General features: G+C 38.4%; 1 protein-coding gene across 8 annotated transcripts in view; it reads right to left on the bottom strand.

The window, feature by feature from the left end:
• CCDC14 (coiled-coil domain containing 14) overlaps positions 1–12,573 on the bottom strand; it is a 47,707-nt gene extending 35,134 nt beyond the window's left edge. For 2 of the 8 annotated variants that reach the window (XM_055383837.2, XM_019024460.4), the window contains exons 1-6: positions 12,311–12,533; positions 7,907–7,962; positions 7,517–7,589; positions 7,208–7,277; positions 7,004–7,126; positions 27–263 (exon numbers count right to left, since the gene is read on the bottom strand). In XM_055383837.2, the coding sequence (XP_055239812.2) occupies positions 27–263; positions 7,004–7,126; positions 7,208–7,277; positions 7,517–7,589; positions 7,907–7,962; positions 12,311–12,484 (733 nt within the window). In that variant the 5' untranslated portion in view covers positions 12,485–12,533. Of the gene's footprint in view, positions 1–26; positions 264–7,003; positions 7,127–7,207; positions 7,278–7,516; positions 7,590–7,906; positions 7,963–12,310 lie in introns of all 8 variants that reach the window. The other 6 variants (XM_004036202.5, XM_019024455.4, XM_019024461.4 and 3 more) reach the window with 6 other exon arrangements.
• Between the last annotated feature and the right edge of the window lie 7,597 nt (positions 12,574–20,170).

The following is a 20,170-nucleotide window of genomic DNA, read 5'->3' on the forward strand; positions in this document are numbered from 1 at the left end:
GATTTTTAAACAGCATTCGTACTCACCAGAATGAGAGGGAGCATGGTATGGTACAGCAGGAATTCCACTGGGGATGTTCTTTGAAGTCAAGTCATTCATCAGTGACATCTGAGTCTGCACGTGCTCACAGAGGGCTTGGTATATTATGGGTGAATACATTCTATAATGATCTTGCAGTGACCAGTTTTGTTCTAGGTCTGATATGTCTCTTTCACTTCTAGCAGAAGCTTCATTAGGTATCTGTTTCTTATTATCTGAAGATGCTAATGTGGAAGAAGAAAAAAGTTCTTGAAATATGATTCTTCAAAAACTTTTACCATAAGATTTTAAGAGAAGAAAGGGCTCTCAGAAGTAGTCCAATTCATCACATACTTCATAGAAGGGCTTTACCACTATCACCCCTACTAAAGAAAATCATCTCAAATTCTTTCTGAAAGTAATTAGTGTTTAAGTTTCCCCAGTCAAAAATCATCTATACTAATTCTTTACAATTCCCATTTTTTATGCTACTTGCCATTTGTAAAATCTCTCCTTCAATTTTAACACTTCTTTTAAGGGAGTTATATTATCCCTAAAGTCCAGTCAAACTCCTTCACCTTGTTCCTTGTCAGTTCATGTTCTCAAGGGAAAATGCAATAGGAAAGAGAATAGTTTGTACAATTCTGATGCTTTGGGTCCTCAAAAACAAAACAAAACAAAACCAAACAAACAAACAAAATCTTGGCCTGGCATTTAAAGTTTCCAAAGCTTGACCACAAGCTACTTTTCCAACTATCGCCCCATCACCCCCAACTCCAATTTTTCATTTCAGGCAGGCCAATTTAGTTACTCAACAAGCTTTTCTCACTTTCCAGTAACATTGTTCATGAACCATTCCTTCCAATCCAATTCTACCCACTCACCAAGGCTCATCTGAGTTTTCTTCTTCCATGAAGCCTTTTCCAATCCAATCATTCCAGTCTAGTGACTACTCTTCACCACCCTAGAGCACATATTGTCTATAGAAATCATATGCCACTGACACACTGCCTTATATTGCTTATCTTTCATCCTCCTGCCTTTCTGACTAAACCACAAGTTTCTCTAAGCAGGGCTGTACTTGTTTTCTCTTACAGAACCTAGTATTAGTCTATGAACAAGGTAGAAATCGGTATTAACAAAGTAATAAGTAAAAAACAACAAAGTTTTCTACATAGCACTACCTATAGATTGGTATAACAATCTGAATACTATTTCCCTAATTAGGTCCCCTTCCCAAAGGTTTTTTAAAACACTATTAACAGAAATGAAAATATTCTGGTAAATCATAGGTTATCAGTATACAAAATAAATTTAGAAAAATATACGGATATTTGTCACACCTACCAAAGCTAAACGTACATATATTCTATGAAATAACAATTCCACTCCCAGGTATACACCAATAGAAATGAGTGCTTATGTCTACTGAAAGACATGTGCAAGAATGTTCACAGCAGCTTGATTTGCAGTAGCCCAAAGCTGAAAACACCAAATAGCCATGAATAGCAGAAATGGATAAACTGTGGTATATTCGCAGGCTGGAATACTATACAGCATTAAAAAAACAACAAAGTACTGATATATACAACTACCTGGATGTTTAATACACTTAAGGCTGACTCAAAGTGGTCAAACACAAGGGCGCACAGTGTTCAATCACATTTATAGGAAGTCATCAAACAGGTAAAAGTCACAAATGGAAACAGATGTCAGGAAAATGGTTACACAGGGATGAGGGTCTAGGTGATGGTGAGGGTACTGATAGGGAGGGAGCCTTGCAGGGTGCTAAAAATTGTCTGTATCTTGATCTAGGTGGTGGTTACAGAGGTGTATACGTATGCAAAAATTTATTGAGATTTATGTACTTTAAAATTATTTATGAAAAGTATTCCTTAATTTTTTAAAAAACAAAATAATTAAAAATTTAAAAGTAGAGAATCCCTCAAATATAGTTTATTGAAAATAAAAATATTACTAAAAGTGTAAAACTTCCATGTAAAAGCAAAAACAGAAAAAGTTAAAGGCAGATTTAATACTATAACCAGTGAAAATAGAAAAAAAATTTAAAGAAAAAGACAATATTTGACTACGAAAATGGCTGAAGATATCAGATGCTTCCCTTTTGACTTGAGGTATGCTTCCTTTTCAGATGATCTATTCCTATGAATGTACTTTCCAGACCTAAATACAAGCTTTAACACTTATTAGCTGAGTAACCTTGCACAAATTAACTTCTCTTGACCTCTTTTTCCTCACCACAAAAATTTTAATAATGCCTATTTTATAAGATTATTGAGAAGTAAATGATGTAACACTTGTAAATTTCTTAAAGCAATGTCTAGCACACAGTAAAAACTCAATGTTAAATATCACCAAATAGCTGCACTCTTACAATAGACAAGTAAATATATCATATTCATAAATCATACTATCTGATGTCAGTAATAAACCTCTGAACATGTCCCCTCTGAGATGATTAAAATCAAAAGTAATAAGAGTTACCTTCACTATCTGAACAGATCAGCTCAAACAAAACTGGTTAATAAACTTCTGTAAAGCAAATACTATTTCTTACCAGAAATATAATTTTATAATAAATCAAATGGAAAAGTGCCCTCTAAAATATTTTAACTTCGAAATCTAAAATGATAGAGGGTGAGATCATAGCCCATGGCCATCTAGCATACCACAAGTCCTTTCCTCTTGATTCCTGGGTCTTTCCTTCTGCTCTTGGATTTCCTCTGGTCCTTAAGAATTGGCTAGTTTGAAGAATTCTCAGATTTCACACACAGGTCACAGCATCAGGCTCTCATTTACTTTCTTTTCAAGGCGTGGTTTTCACAGTTTCTAATAAAGCTGAGCTACATTATGCCTCAGCCAGCAGATGTCATCAACTAACATAAATTAATAAATTCCAAACCTATTTCTTCAAAATCAAAGCCTTAGAACTAAAATGACATATTCTGCTCCTTTATAAACTCAGTCCACACAAAGCTCTACGGATAATGTTGAGTAACTTTACTTAACGATATGAAGTCTTAAAGCAAACAATCCAAGACAAGTGAGAAACCATAAGGGAAAGACTGCAGTTATATGACTACTACACAGTTTTAAAATAAAACAAACCAATGATCAAATGAGCCTGTTACTACACAAATACAAATGAAGTATATTTTCTTGCTCTTGTTAATTACACCAATGCACTCTACATGAAAATTTTAGCTACTAGTCTGGCAATATGTTTAAGTGATGTCAGGTGATAACTAGAATTCATGAAAGGAAAGTATTCATTTACTCAGTCCACAAAACTTTTTCAGTCCCTGAAGTCTAGCTGCTGTGCAAGCACTGGCTGTTGCTTGGATGGACAAGCACTGTCTGACAGGAAGTTATTCCTGCCACTCGAATATAGAACAAACATCCAGTGCAGGTAAGAGCCACTAGATGCCTACTATAATTTGAAATACGTAAGAACACCTGGCCTTTATGAGTGGCAATCAATGCTCAAAGGATTTTTGCCTGTGGTTGGTTTAGTTCCCCAAGATGAAGACAGCAATGTATGTTACTAAAAGCAAAATCATGAAAGCATTCAACACAGTTATCACATGTAAAAGTTGCTTATTTAAAAAATACATATTTTTTTTTAATGCCAGAAGCACTCTCAAATAAGCTCAGTACAATTCTGGAAGGGCTTCTCTGCCTCCTTAGTCCCAGAATGCATCATGGTGTGCTTACCTGACTCCATAGGCATTCAATGATCAGGTAGGCATTCAATGATCATATGATCCCAGATAGAAAGTACATAAGGAGGCCACTCCCCAGAAGACAGTTAACACAAAACAGCAAGATAATGTGTGTTAAAAGTAAAATAATACATGGATACTAGTTAACATGCTGTAATAGATTGCTTAAAGTTCTTTATGAGTACTTCACTTGGAGACGGTAAAGAGAACAAGTTATGAGCTTGGATTTTGTGTATTTTTGAGCATTGTGGTAACAGAGCAAAATCTTGTATTATTGGTTAACAGCTGCCAACCACACACACACACAACTAGAAACTAATTTCTAATATTGCAACCCTAAAGAAGATTGTCCTGTGGAAGTAGGTCCTTCCTTCTGATTAAGAAAATATGGGAGAAAGAGCAATAAGAATCTTGCACCCTGATCACGGGCCAGAACTGCTGATTCGGCTGTAATCCAAATAAGAATTTAACGCTATGGACCCAGAATGCCAGAATCTTCCATCTGCCAATCCAAACCCACCTCTACTGGTCTTCACCCTGCCCTCCCTGGAATGCTGATCCATATGGGCTGCAAAAAGACAGTCCTTCAATATGTCTTGCTGTATATACCAAAAAAAGCAAGGCTTTGACCTAAACTCCTTACCTGGGCCGCTTCTCAGGGTTGTGTCTGCAGAGAGCAACCTTGAAGGATGAGGTAATGTTTCCCTCTGGGACAAGCACAGGCTTGATTACTGCTTACTACCAAAGTGACAGATTCCCCAAGCTCAGTGTTCCTCAGCTGCAACTTAAACCTAAGGTATGTGCAGCATCCATATGGGTCCACCATATCACCCCAATGGGAACTAGGGTGAATGAGAACCAACACAATATGCTGATGCACATACTGCTTCCTGTGCTGTGAGTAATAAAGTCCTTTGTCTCTGACCCAGTAGTCTTGTCTTCTGCTAGCATCCATGACACAGTAAGACTAACTTACTAGCTTGTAAGAGTCAAATCCCAGACCTGATATACATCAGTAGGGCTTCAGTTGGGTTCAATCCAATGGGAGTCTTGGCATATCAAGGAAAGGAAGAAGCATGAAGTCAGGATATACACTTATTCCTGCTCCCTTTCAACAAGGCCACCTTGGGCTGCCTTCATCGTTTCAATGAAGCTCACTGCTCTTCTCAAGGTAGCATATTCTATAAACAGTATCTCTTTCTAGATCCAGTAACCTCTCTCTCTCCTAATCCCTTATGGCCTAGAGATGATAACAGCTCTGCTGTTCTGCTGCTAGCACTAGGCTCGCATGACCTAGTAGGCAAAACCTGTGGTTTTCCTATACCCTATTCATACCTTTATGAGTCCCTTTGTAAATAAACCCTCCTAAAATTACCTCAATTTGAGTGTTGCCGTCTGTTTCTTGTTGGAACTCTGACCGACAGAAACAGTTACGTCAGGATCCAGTAAGTTGATACCATGACACCCACTGCCAGTCACATATATCGCAAGTAATAGTTCCTTGAGGAAAGGTGCCCTGGATAAGAAATAACCTGCCTACAGACAAAAAGTAGGAGACTGGAGGAACAGGTGCTACCGCTCCTTTCTTTCTCAGTTGGGCCCCAATAAAAAGGCCTCTGCTTTAAGAGTTAAGGCCAGGGTTTAGCACTCTTTCTTCAAAGGTCAAATAAATATTTTAGGTTTAGCAGGCCAGATGATCTCTGTCAAAACTACTCATCTCTGACACTGCAGCACAAAAACAGCTAATAAAAACACATTAATAAATTAGCTTGGCTGCATTCTAATAAAATCTTATTTACACAATAAAATAACTAAACATTACTTATAAAACTGGCTGTAGTGTACTGAGCTTAGACCAATGCTGTCCAATAGAAATATAATGCAAACCATATATGTAACTTGAAATTTCCAGTAACCATATAAAATAGGTAAAATTACTTTTCATAATATTTAAATCAATATATCCAAAATATTAACATTTCAGTGTATAATATAAATAACTGAAATTTTGTATTAAATCTTCTAAATCTAGCATATATTTTACACAAAGCACAATCTAGATGCTAAATTCTCATCAGAAATACTTGGTCTACATTTAGATTTAATAAAATTTACACTTGAAAAGGTAGGTTCACATGCCCAAGTTATTCCAAACATACTTAAAAGTTTTATAATAACTGGATGAATTATCAGTTTTCTAATTTAATTTTAAATTAATTTAAATTAAATAACATTAAAATTCAATTCCTTGGTTGTACTAGTCACATTTCAAGTGCTGAATAGCCACATGTGGCCAGTGGCTACCATCTTGAATAGCACAGGTCAAGATAATATAAAGCTATTGTTACTGGCCGCCAAGATGAGTTAGGTTTCCCTTGCCTTAGTTCTCTACCTTGGGACTATCTGAAACATCAACCTCTAGTCCCATGAATGCTCTACTGACACTTTCTCAGCCTCCTTGCTTAAATCCTGATCTCTTTATAGGGCTACTGCTTTATATGACTTTCTAAACTTCATTCCTTGCCCAAGCTGAATCTAAGCACGTACTACAGTGCTGACATTTCTGGCCCACCTGAACTACAGAACTGGCTAGTCTAATTCTAGTCCATCTGAATTCCCACTGTGGACTTTTTCATCTTCATTTTGGGCTATCTTGTTTTCTAGGCCTCCAAGGGACAACATAATCAAAACTTTCTTGTTCTAAACTAGGAAAAGTTAGCCGTGAGGGTGTAAAGTACCCTTGGCTATATTCACCACCAATCAGCAGCAGCCTCTCCTTCCTTATTCATCCAATTTTACCTTCCTATGTACCACGTATCCTAACTGTGTAGCTTGACAAGTTCAGCTTGACCAACTTAGGATATATATATATATATAAATATAATAATTTTAAAGCAACTACTAGAAGTATACACTTGAAATACAACCAATTTATGATTATCTATGAAAACAAGTGGCAGGGGAAACTAAGATCACTCTATATACCTCCCAAATGTCATTCTGAGTTTGAACTTTTTCTCCTACAAAACCCAGTCTCTTTTTCTATTTTTCTTCTTGAGAAAATGACAGCAAGCAAAGTAGACTACTCAGTGATTAGAAGCTGAATACAGAAAGGCATAAGCACACATAAACCTAACTAATACTGATTATTAAAATGAAAATCAACTGTATAATCCTGATAATTGATCAAAATACCCACAATTAAGGATTATCTTTAAATAACTAAGAGAAAAAAGGCTTACATGTTTCTTTCTGGACTACCAAAGGAATAGTATGTTTTTCATGTCTTTTCTTTTTTGATCCATATCTTTTGCTTTCTAAAGGTCTAGAATTAGATCTGTTTTCTAAATATGCTGTTTCTGAACCTATTAATAAAACAAAAATTTGTTAACATCAAAATAATGACTTGAGATAAGGTGATCAGCAAAGAATTAAAAAAAATAAACCTGAATCTTCATTTCTCAAAATGTCCCTCAGCAAAGAAGCACAACCATCAAGCCCGTGTACAGTTTCAGCCTGTAAGAAATAAAGTCATTTAGAATACATTTTTATATAACTGTTAGTGTAGGAAAAAATATAAATTATGTAGTTTTAAAATTTGTTTATTTACAAACTATTATTGGTAGAAAAGATGTTTTAAAGCAACAGACTTCATACTTCCTTAGAGCAATTAATACTTTGCATTTTATTCCTACTTTTTAGCTACTATTTGAAAACTAATTAAAATAGTGTGTATTGTATCTATTCAATCTTACCTGACTTTCTGAATCAGAATGGATGGAATAGCCAGAATCTGCATTAAAACGTGGTATTTTTCTTAAATAGGTCCTGGAAAACAAGCTCATTAATATTCTTACAAATATTTTTCCCAAAATATATTAGTAAGTAGTCATTTTCTTTCCAGCAAAGACTAGACAAGAAAGCTTGTCCAACCATGTACAAGATGAATTTATAAACACATTCTGAAGATCAGAAAGACTGTTAAATACTAAAATGATTAACATGGGTAGACATGAAAAATTGTTCCTCAGAGCTTGTGATGGTAGAGGCCTACCTAATTTTCTGGGGTAGACGACATGTCATCCAGCCCAAAGACCTGAAAAATTCCTTGAAATCTGAAGTTGTAAACGTCTTCAAGTACTTACGCTTTCTTTCCATTTGTTAATTTAGCAGGTCCAGTGTGCCTTCCTGAAGATAACACCTATGACATAATATATTATAGCAGATAAACAAATATTTTTCTATTATATTTTCAATATGCTATCTTGACAAAATTTAATGTCATTTTTTTCTTTTATTCATCTTCTCAAACTGAAACTCTGCATCCATTAAACCATACCTTTCCATCCCCTCTTCTCCCTGACCCTAGCAACTATCATCCTAGTTTCTATGAATTTGACTAGTCTAGAAACTTTATATAACTGAAATAATACAATATTTGTTCTTTTGTGACTGGCTTATTTCACTTAGCATAATGTCTTCAAGCTTCATCTATATTGTAGCATGTGTCAAAATTTTTCTTCCTTTTTGAGGTCAAATATATTCCATTATATGTACGTACCACATTATTCACTGTTTTAATTAATGTGATATATCCTAAAAATACACAATTATAATTTAATTCATATATTAAATTTCTTTTATGTAAAAGGTCAAGCAAACTACACATATATTTGTTCCTTAAGTCTATTTAAGGTGAAAAGGAAATTGAGATACTATTTTAAACCAGAAGTAACTACTACTCTAAGTTCAGACTATATTAATCACAAAATATGTTCTATAGTCCCAAATTCTTTGAAACATGCAAGTTAATTCATGATATAGGACAGAGTTCTTAACTCTGGTTCCTTTTATGTACATTCTTTAGAATGCCTGATTAGACCAGCAAGTGAGAACTCTACCCTGTCTCTTTATCTACATCTCACTGTCTTAATCTTTCTTTTTAAATTCATATACCACTGTTGTTTTCTTAAACTTTTTTGTTTTAAAAGTGACAATAATGGACAACCTTTTGTGTAGAAAAACAGGAAAAAATAAGCATTTGCTTTTACATGCATCCAGTATCTTGGGAGTTATGCCAGAAACGGTTAATCATGGTTTGCCTCTGGGGAGGGAAACAGAGTATCTGGGGGACAGAGCGAGAAGGGACACTTTCCATGGTATACTATTTTATATCTTAATAACTTTATATCAGATAAATATAATCTTTATTCAAAATAATTTTAAATAGACATGAGAAAGTCCCTGATTCCCCCCCTAGTTCCACCCTCCAGATGTAGTCACTGTTGGCAGTTTTATTTATAATTTCTCTTCACATATTTAATTTCATCTCCAGATAGCTTTGAGCTGTAACTACCAAACTTTCTAAAGTTATACGGCATTCTATTATATGCTTGAATATGTGCTCCATCCTTCTAAGAATGTCACTGAGAATACATTTTTTAAAAACTGGGTTGGTAAGAGTTATACGTCTTGAGATAACTTGGATTATGATGAAGGGTCATGAAGCCAGCAGTGAGAACCAACAATGTAGGAAATAAGACCTTGTATAACATCACACCACTGGTCTCTGCATCACACTCTCAGGGTCCTTCCCTTTGGTATATTTATGTCGATGTCTTGGCTGGAATCATAATAAAAAATCCAAGCCATGACACTATAATACTATACCCTGGATCGAGTCCAAAAACAACTACCACAATTAAAGTACACTGTCTGAGGTACATGTCTGGCATAACTGTAAGATTATATATGGTGTTTCTCCAAAAAATATACACAAGGCTATATTATAGAAAATCTGGTAAAGAAAATTACCCATGGTAAAAGCACCTTGAAACAGTAACTATCATATTGGAACAATTCCTTTCAATTTTTTTTTGTAGTTTCTACTATGAAATAATAGTACAAAGATGCCCTATATATGCTTCACTCAGATTCTGTGACCCTTGACATTTTCCATATTCTCTCTCAATATATATACACAGCAGTACTTTTTGCCTGAACCATTAGAGTTAAGTTTGCAGATATAATACTCCTTTACTCCTAAATGTTTCCTAAAAACAAGGCCATTCTCTAACATAACCACAGTATAATTATCAAAACCGGGAAATTAACACTGATACAGAATTACGATCTAATATTCAGAACTTATTCGCATGTTGCCAATTATCCCAATACTGTTCTTTACAAAAAAAAAACCCAAAAAACAAAAATCCCTCTGGTTCACGCCCAATCCATGCTCACATTCTGTTTCTATGAGTTTTAACTATTTAGGTACTTTATGTAAGTAAAATCATGCAGTATTTGTCCTTCTGTGACTAGCTTATTTCACTTGGCATAATGTCTTCAAGTTTTGTCTCTGTTGTTGCATATGACAGCTATTTCTTTCTTTTTAAAGGTTGAATAATAGTCCATTGTATGTATATACCATATTTTCTTTATCTGTTCATCTGCAGATAGACATTTGGGTTGTTCCCACATTTGGCTATTGTGAATAGTGCTGCAATGAACACGAGAGTGCAAATATTTCTTCTATATCCTGATTTCAATTCTTTTGGATAAATTCCCAGAAGTAGAATTGCTGGGTGATATAGTTCTATATTTAATTTGGTGAGGAATCTCCATACTGTTTTCCATAGTGGCTATACCATTTTACATTCCCACTGACAGTGTACAAGGGTTCCAATTCTTCCACATCCTTGCCAACACTTGTTCATTTTTTTAATGTCATCCTAACAGGTGTTAGGTGATAGCTCATTGTGGTTTTAATTTGCATTTCCTGGATTAGTGATGTTGAGCATCTTTTCATATACCTGTTGGCCACCTGTACATCTTCTTTGGAGAAATGTCTATTCAAATCCTTTTTTCGTTTTTTAACCAGGTTATGTGTTGTTCTGCTTTTGAGTTATAGAAATTCCTTATATGTATTTTGGATATTATTTATCAGATACATGGCTTGGAAATATTTTCTCCCATTCTGTAGATTGCCTTTTCACTCCATTAATCATTTCCTGTGCTGTGCAGAAGCTTTTTAGTTTGATGTATCCATGCTCTTCTTATATTACCCCTGCTCAGCCCTGGAGTTGGTCATTTCTCCAAGAAGCCATGACTCCTTAGTGGACAGTGGTACTTGGAAACCAAGATCTAGGTACTAGATGTGTTCTTTGCTATTGGAGCTTCCAATCTTTTTTCATATGCATTTTTTACTTAGTCATAATACCTAGATATTTGCAATTTTAAATCCTGTGTTTTCTACTTCTAATCTTTTTCATATTCATAAATTGTTAATGGTTGTATAATATTTCCTTCAGTGGAAGTAATATAATAATGGTCTTGGTTTGCTTCATATTTTTCACAATTAAAAAAACAAACCCGGAATAAGCCTTTCTATCTACTGAAAACAGCCTTTTTATATTTAGGATTAAAAAGAAAATTATTTGGTGAAAGGTTATTAGCAATTTAATAACCCTTGATACAAACTGCAAAGCTGCTCTCCAAAAGGAGCGTCCTAATCACAATACAGGAGAATCAGTTTGCTTTATTTTACACTTACTTCTACGAGGTTATTATCATTAAACTTTTAATTTTGCTATTTGAGAATCATATAAGCATTTCTTAGTAGTCATATCTCCTACCAACAAGTACAAGATAATACTGCCTTTGTAGAATGACTTACAGTGTGCTAAGGTCTTTCATTTCCACTTAATCCATACCCTGTGAGTTATTATTTGTGAGGTGGGAACCTAAATTTCAGAAAAGTGGTTTGTTCAAAGTCATACATCTACTAGGTAAAATGTTTAAAAGAAGAATGGACTCTGGCATCAGTTTTGTGAGTCTGAATCTTGTTTCCACAGCTGTGTAACTGCTAAGTTATTTGAATCCTCCAGCCCTCGATTTCCTCATATATAAAATAGGGATAATAGTACTTACCTCATAAGGATACTGTGACTATTAAATGAGTTATTCTATGTAATACATAAAAGCACTTACAGTAGTATCTGCCACATAAGTCCTATCTAAATGTTGGCTGCTGTTATCATTAAGATGGTGGCAAACTACGTGTTTTAAAGGGAACTAAATTTTGTTGTATGTCTACAACAACTGTGTGATTGATGTTTTTACCGGGTTCTCTTATTTAACCTTCTCAATTCTTTGAGACAGGATTTTATGCTTATTTCTGCCTATTTTGCAGCTAAGGAATAGGAAGTTCTGAGCAGTAAAAAGTAGTAGACTCTCAATCTGCAGGTGACTGAAGCTAGGAGAGGTTAAGTCACTCGACCCAGCGGCGAAGGCTGGGACTCGAACCCGGGCCTGACCCCAAAGCCGGCGCTCTAGACTAGGGCTACAACGATTTAAACAGAAACATCTAGAGACCGAGCGGCCGTGTTACGACGGAAAGATTAGGTGTTCCCTGCACCTCTGTCCCAGCACTTTAATGTCGCCGCATTGTCTTTGTCTTTTTTCGAGCAGAGTTTTACAAGTTCCTGGCCCGAAAACCCCCCTGTCCCTCTCCATCCCCACAGCGGACTCCTCAGGTCCTCAGCCCTCACCTGGCCCGGTCGAGCTCCAGACCTGACCATCTCTCGCCGCCTCAGAGAAGCCCAGACCGAGGGAAGTGAAGCCTCACGGCAAAAAGAATTAACCGCCGTGGGCTCCCGGACCTTCTTGGCCCGCCCGCCGAGCTTCCGCTTCCGGAAAGGATCCCGCCGAACGCCGCGCTTCATAGTCTCCGACGCGCCTCCACTCCCTTTCTCCTGCTCCAGGCCCAGCGCCTTGGGCGTACGCAATAGACCCCTCCAAGCTTCCCGGCCTGTCACCCACCGGCAGGGGTTGGGAGAAGCCAATAAACGGCGAACGGGGCGGGGCCAAGGCATGGCTGGGGCGGGGCCGGGGCGGAGCCGCCGAGAAAAGAGTTAAGCGGAGGTTCCAGGACTTGCGGTGGGGAAAACGGGGACAAGGAACCGCCAGCGCCAGAGGAAGGGACAGGGGTAGGAGGCGAATATGTTTCAGAGGGAATTGAGCGCGACTTTTTGGGTTTTCGCTCTTTTAGTTTGGCATCGTGTGCCTTTTGGATGATTTTGTTCTTGATATTCTATAAAAATAAGACCTCCGGGTTGTTATCTTTGCGTGTGATGGCAATTGCAGAATTATTCCCTGTGGCCACTGATCTCAGAACGGTGTTCATTAGTTGGGATTTTGGGTTTACTTCCATGCTTACTTGTCTCCTCTTATGTTGAGGTAATTACTTTTGATGAAAAATGACACAGCATTCTTAGTATTGGCATGTGCACTCATTTTAATGAGGATTTTAGTCATTGGTTTTTAAGGCATTGAGTTTTGGGTTAATGATTTAAATCAAGTTGAAGAGAGATAACTCAGTTTATTCCATTTCAACTGTCACCCAGGCAGGAGTGCAGTGGCGCAATCTCAGCTCACTGCAACCTCTGCCTCCTGGGTTCCAGCGATTCTCCTGCCTCAGCCTCCTGAAGAGCTGGGATTACAGGTGCGCGCCACCACACGCGGCTAATTTTTGTATTTTTAGTAGAGACAGGGTTTCACCCTGTTGGCCAGGCTGGTCTCACACTCCTGACCTCAGGTGATCCGCCCGCCTTGGCCTCCAAAGTGCTGGAATTACAGTGGTGAGTCATCATGCCCGGCCTCATTTCTTTTTAATGGAGAAAAGAGCTACCCTTTAAAAGTCTGTTACAATTAATGTCAAAGCCCAGGAACTAAAATATGTCCACCAAAATATCCCACACTTATCCTGAGTGATTTTAGGAAATGAGTATTTCACAGATTTAGTTTTGAATTAGATCAAACTGTGAAAACCTCTCCTTTCCTTCCCCAGCCCTCACATAACTTCATAACTTGCTGACATATTCACCTGAAATTAAGGGGTTTTTTTTAGTTAAGTTGATTTTTTTTGAATTCATATTGATTTTTCTTAATACATGTTTATTTTAGAAAATATAGATAAGCAAAAAGGAAAAGACCACCCATAACCCAATTACCCATGAGTTATCACTTTGAACAGCTTGGTGCATTCCCTTCAAGATTTTTTCCACCTACATATATATGTATAAATGTATTATGACAATATGAAATAATAGGTATTACTGTAACATGCGTGTTTTCTCTTAATATCTAATCAACATTGTTTCTCATTAGTCTACAATTATAAAATGGCTGCCTGGTGTTCCATGATTCACTTCCCTAGTGTTGGGAATGTTATGCCCCCACCCCGTTTCATTTTGTTGTTTGCTATTATAAATAATGTTGCAGTGAGCTGAGATCTGCAAATGAACTAGATAGAGAGTGGAGAGCAGAGTATTATAAAGATGTGGAGACAGCATGATGTTGAGAAAGAGAAACCCAGAGAGGTCCTTGCTGCTGAAGTATAGACAGTGGGGATGGAAATATATGTAGGGCCAGACTATGCAGTCCTCATAGACTACATGATTTGGCTTATTATCCTAAGGCCATTGGGAATACGTAAAAGTTCAAGCAGGGGGCACAGTGAACTGACTGGGGTTTTACAAAGATCCATGGCTGTAGTGTAGAGCAGGAATCTGAAATCTACAGTCCCTGGCAAAATTCAGTCTGCCATTCTTGGATATAGCCTGAGAACAGTTTTTACATTTTCAGGTAGTTTTTTTTAAGTCAAAAGAATGATATTGTGTGATGTGAAAAGTTACCTGAAAATCATCTCAGCGTTATAAAGTTTTATTGGAACACAGTCACGCTAATGTGTTTACACATTATCTGTGCTACAACTGCCAAAGTTGAGTATTTGTGATAGAGACCGTCTAGCCGGCCAAGCCTAAGATATTTACTATCTGGGCCTTTACAGAAGAAGTTTGCTGATCACTAGCATAGAGGGTGCTTGGGGGAAAGGCAAGTATGGGTGTGAGCAAGTTCTCTCCTCCTGCATCCATTCTCTGTCCTCCCCTTGGACTGACATCAGTCAGACATGCCCTCCAGCTTCAGGTTCTGTTTAGTCAATAGAAGAGGGAGAGAATGGGATATTCCTGCTCTCTCAGCACCGTTTGGCTGATGCACTGGCCCTCTGCATCATCAGGGGAGCCCCTGGAGCTCCAGTCTTCTCACACTCTAATAAAACATGTCCTTCCCTTTGTCTCTTCAGTCTTAGGGGTGATAATGGTTTGCTAGTCCCTGGGTGCCTCAACTCCCTTGTTGTTTTCCTTGTCCATTATGTAAACCTTTTTCTGTTTGTTTTGTTTTGTTTTTTGAGACAGAGTCTTGCTCTTTCGCCCAGGCCGGACTGCAGTGGTGCTGTGTTGGCTCACTGCAAACTCCGCCTCCTGGGTTCACGCCATTCTCCTGCCTCTGCCTCCCGAGTAGCTGGGACTACAGGCGCCTGCCACCACGCCCGGCTAATTTTTTGTATTTTTAATAGAGGCGGGGTTTCACCGTGTTAGCCAAGATGGTCTCCATCTCCTGACCTCGTGATCCGCCCGCCTCAGCCTCCCAAAGTGCTGGGATTACAGGCGTGAGCCACCGCGCCTGGCCGTAAACCTTTTAATTGTCCTCAAAAATCTAGATTGTCTTCTGTTCCCTGTGAGGACCAGACTAATAGGAAGTCCAGATGAAATATGTTGGTGGCTGGGAGGGGACCTAAGGGAGGTGGTGGTGAGGGAAGGTGAAGAGGACATATTTGAGAGATGCATAGGAGGTAAAATGGAGAGCACTTGGTGATAAGAGTTGGAAAGTCAGGCAAGGGGAAGGTATTTGTTGACCCTGGTTTCTGGGTTTTGTATCTTGGCAGGTGGTGGGAGAGATCCACATTTAAGAAGGAAGCTTATGAATTCATTTCTCTCCAACATTTTATTATGAAAAAAATGCAAACCAGGAAAGTCATTTTTGGATTTGTTAAATTAGGGAGTACTTTGGCGTCATCCAAGAAAAGATGTCAAGTTAGCTACTGTATAGTTGAGTCTGGAGCGTGGCAAAGATGTGTGGGCTGCAAACACACCTTTCTGAGTTGCCTGTGGCTTCCGAACTTGTTCTCAAATTACTTCCTCAAGAAAGCCTCTCTATCCTGCCCCTGCAAACTAGCTGTGTGCCCCATGCTTCTATGTAGTAGCATCGTTTCTCACAATTATAAACTTGTGTTTAGTTATGTAATGTCTGTCTTCCTAAGTAGAATTTAATCTCTCTAAAAGCAGGGACCTCACCTTGTTCAGAGCAGTATCCCCAGTGCCTAGCACAATCCTTGCACTTGTAGGAATTTCTGAATTATTTGTTGAATAAACCAATGAATCAGCCATTGTTTGGACTGCTTTGGTGCATTGGGGCTGACAGCTACTTGAATGTCCGAGGCTCGGGATTATCCAGGACTAGCCCTTTGAGCTTGGTCCGGAGGTTTAGTCCTTCTAGTATCATGGATACACAACTCTGCTTGTCTATCCAGTCTTTCATAATTCAGCACATTGAACCAATTACTTTGCCAACTGGCTCACCTCTGAAGTGTGAAAGTCTCTGTTCAGGTTTGGCCATGTTCCAGTTTATAGGAAATGACCAAAGTTGAAAGTATATGAAGATCTAAACTAAAAACACAGATTTATGGCCAGGATCTAAGATTCAAAAAGTAAGAGGCTGTGGATAAGAAGTCACATGTTGGGAGTGTGAGCTCAGTTCTGCTTGGAAAGATCTGAGAGACTGTGCTGTTGTCTTTCCTCAAGCCATTTAGTGCTCTCTGGGGCTATTTTGAACCTAAAGGTTCTTGGCCTTTTGAGATAATATACAACTTTGAGAAATTGCTCAAAGCTTTATAATTTTTTATTCAGAAAAATGCTAATGAGCACATTTTGGAGACGTAGTTAGGTATATAATGTTATCAGAGGCACTCAGGAGCCTCTCCAAGGATTTCAGGTTAAGATTCTTATTCTAACCTAATTCAAAACCAGCCTTCTACATTGGGGTGTCCAGCTCCTTCTGTTGCAGGGCCCTGGTGATCCTGGAAGTAGTTGGTTAACTAGGGATGGTAGGTCCCTGATGGAATAGCATCAAGGAGAGGAAGGGCATGGAGCATAGAGAAAATGGAATTGAGCCATAATCTTTGCATTTCCCACTGAAGCTTATGTATCTGCAGTCTTCACTTTAATCAAAATAGCTTAATTTAGGAAAGAAAGAGCCCACTGTTTTTGCTTTATAAAATCCTGATTTTATTGCTTCCTGAAAATTTTTTTAAAGGAGAAATACAAACCATATGTTACAAGGGCTTTCGTTTGACAGTTTAACTGGGGTCATGCTAGGACTGTATAGATATTGCTGATTATGATAGGAAAGCCAGTGGGATGGGTCTGACAAGGATCTGTTGGCAGCAAGAATCAAGGGACCCCCTTTGGAATGATCCCATCACAAGGAAGAAATGGTTGGGGACAGTGTGTCATGTTTGTGGGTCAGTTGTGAATTTTAATACAGCACAATGACAGTCACTTATTGCCCTGCAGACCCTGAAGACTTCTGCGTGATCCAAAGAGAGAAATATTAATAGTGATTAAAATGTTAAAATTTTGTTTTATTAAAATATCTGTAAGGCAGTGTAGCAGATGCGGGTGGCTTCTTATTGTGAACATCTATGACTTCCTGGCCGAGAGCCTTTTTTCTGGAGCAAAAGGAGCAAGCTGAGGCAAGCTGGAAAGGCAGAACATTAATTCCCCTGGAAGAAGCCCTCAGTCAGTGACAGGTGGGGATTATCCAGTGATGGATGAAGAGCTGCCTCACTCTTCGATTGGGATAACTCTGAGATGTGTTCTATGCTGTCTCCCAGAGTTCCCCAGCAGTATTGGAGTACAGGGGTAACTGGCTGGATAACACACCATTTATTGGCTTTCTTCCCATCACTATAATATCTTACTCTTCCTATCCCTGTTCCACTTTCCTGGCATTGCCTCCTAAATAAACTATTTGCATGTAAATCTCTGTCTCAGGGATTATTTCAGGCTGGGGGTGGGAGGAATCCCATACCTAGACAGGCACTGAGGATATATACAAGGCATCATAGGTTTGGAGTCAGATCTGGATTCAAATTCTTTCTCACCAGTGACATTGAACAACTTAATTTATCTAAGATTGTTTCTTAGAGATAATGACACTGATCTCATAAGGTCATATTGTAAGGAAAAATTTGAGAATGTATAAAGCACTATACACAGTGGCTTACACATGGTAAGTGCTTAATAAATGTTGGGTATTATCATTAATACAGTATTTATAATATTGTTAATACAGCATAGCCCAGGTAGAGGGCAAAGCACAAAGCTGTTTTCCATCCTTGGGGTGACTGCAGAAGCAGGTTGATTTGGCAGATGTGCTGTAGATACTGTGTCCCTAGTGAGCAGCTGTGGCATAGCAATATTAATAGCTTAGAGCAAGCATTGCCCCAGTGAGCCAGGGCAGGAGAGGAGGAAGATGGTGCACACCAAGTGGTGGCTCAAAAGATGAGCAATTGGCAGTGAACAATGGTATTGCCAATTGTGCTTAGTCTCAGTAAGCACAGATAGCTACAGCACCAATAACTTCATGTCTGTGTCTAGTATACACTTGGGTCGTTGGAATTTCATTAGCCTCACTCTTAAGGGATTATGTTCAAGGCTACCAAGACTAAGTGTCTGATTTCAACCTGTTTTCCCAAATGTACAAAGGACTCCTGCTTTTGTTACATTTATGATCCTAATTTGTTATTTTAAGGTCTTTCAAATTGGAGCTGTCTCTTCTGTCCCCCTTTATTCCCTATTTGCAGACAAGACCATATTTCAGTTCTTTGGCCACAGTGAAAGAGAAACTGAGAGACACCAAGAATCTGAGGCAGGTTAAAGGATTTCACTCGTTCTCTAATCCTGATTAATTACAGTGTCAGGTTTCACCTGTAGTGCTTCAGCCTTCTCAAACAGCCTTAGGTTCCAGAGCAGATAGAAATGAGGGGGCCACTCACATGTATATATATGCAACAAACCTGCACGTTGTGAACATATACCCTAGAACTTAAAGTATAATTAAAAAAAAAAAAAGGAAATGAGGGGCCACTTTGGCTAGGAAGGTAGACAGCAGGTAGGATTAGTTGTTGCCCATCCCCTGCAGGTGCAGCCCAGTGCTGTGGGGGAAGAATTTGTTTCAGTCCCTTTTATTGTTTCACTCAGGTCAGAAATTAAGGACCATGGTAACATCCAATCACAATCTCCTCTTACCTTTGGACACTAATAGACAAATTTCTCCTCAATTGATGGAGAGAGATATATATGCATGTAACATAACACTATTTTTGAGCAAAAGCAACTTTTTTTTTTTTTTGAGACGGAGTCTCACTCTGTCGCCCAGGCTGGAGTGCAGTGGCATGATCTCGGCTCAATGCAAGCTCTGCCTCCCGGGTTCACACCATTCTCCTGCCTCAGCCTCCCGAGTAGCTGGGACTACAGGTGCCTGCCACCACGCCCGGCTAATTTTTTGTAATTTTAGTAGAGACAGGGTTTCACCATGTTAGCCAGGATGGTCTCCATCTCCTGACCTCGTGATCCGCCCACCTTGGCCTCCCAAAGTGCTGGGATTACAGGCGTGAGCCACCACGCCTGGCCCAAAAGTGACTTTTAAGAGGGGATAGTATTACAAATAGAAGGGACTGACCCAGTGACCTTGGCACACCTGACATTAAGAACCATAATCACAGTCTGTTAATCTCATCTGTTTCTTTCGAGAAAGGAAAATCTTTAAGACCTTATCAGAAGGTCTTAGGCTCATGTAGGGGATTTTCTCTAGTGGGTTCCATAACATCTGTATATGGTTTCAGAAAAATCTGTTGACACACTTTCTGGCATACTGTTAGTTCTTCTCAAGGCCATTTGCATGAAAGTGATTTATGTTCATGTCATATCTTAATGTTAGACTGTGAGCTCCTTGAAGGCAGAATTCTGATATTATTTATTTGTATGTGCTCAGAAGCCAGCATAGTTCCTGGAATGCTGCCAGGTTTAGCAAAAACCAAAACAAAACATATTTGTTGTTTGTCTGAAATTCAAATTTAACTGGGTGTCCTGTATTTATTTCTTGCAACCCTATTCCTGGCACATAGCTAACCTCAATAAATATTGATGAGTGAGAGGATGAATGAATGACTAGCACAGTACCAACAAATGGAGAAATAAACTGGCAAAAACTTCAATTGACAATATAAAAGACACTCATCTAAATTATGCCTAACAATCACAGAACAACAACACTGTGTCTGGTTAACATACTACCTTTTAAAATCTGACAGTCTGGCTTTGATTGAAGATGCATTTTCTATCCATGCTTTGTCAGCCACTTTTACTCAGTGTCCATGTGGGAAGAATACTAATCTCCTGGTAATGAAGGTGTTTTGTTCCAACAATTTCACATCTTAATTCTGCACA

Source organism: Gorilla gorilla, chromosome 2, assembly GCF_029281585.2.
Source record: "Gorilla gorilla gorilla isolate KB3781 chromosome 2, NHGRI_mGorGor1-v2.1_pri, whole genome shotgun sequence".
Classification (NCBI taxonomy): Eukaryota; Metazoa; Chordata; class Mammalia; order Primates; family Hominidae; genus Gorilla; species Gorilla gorilla.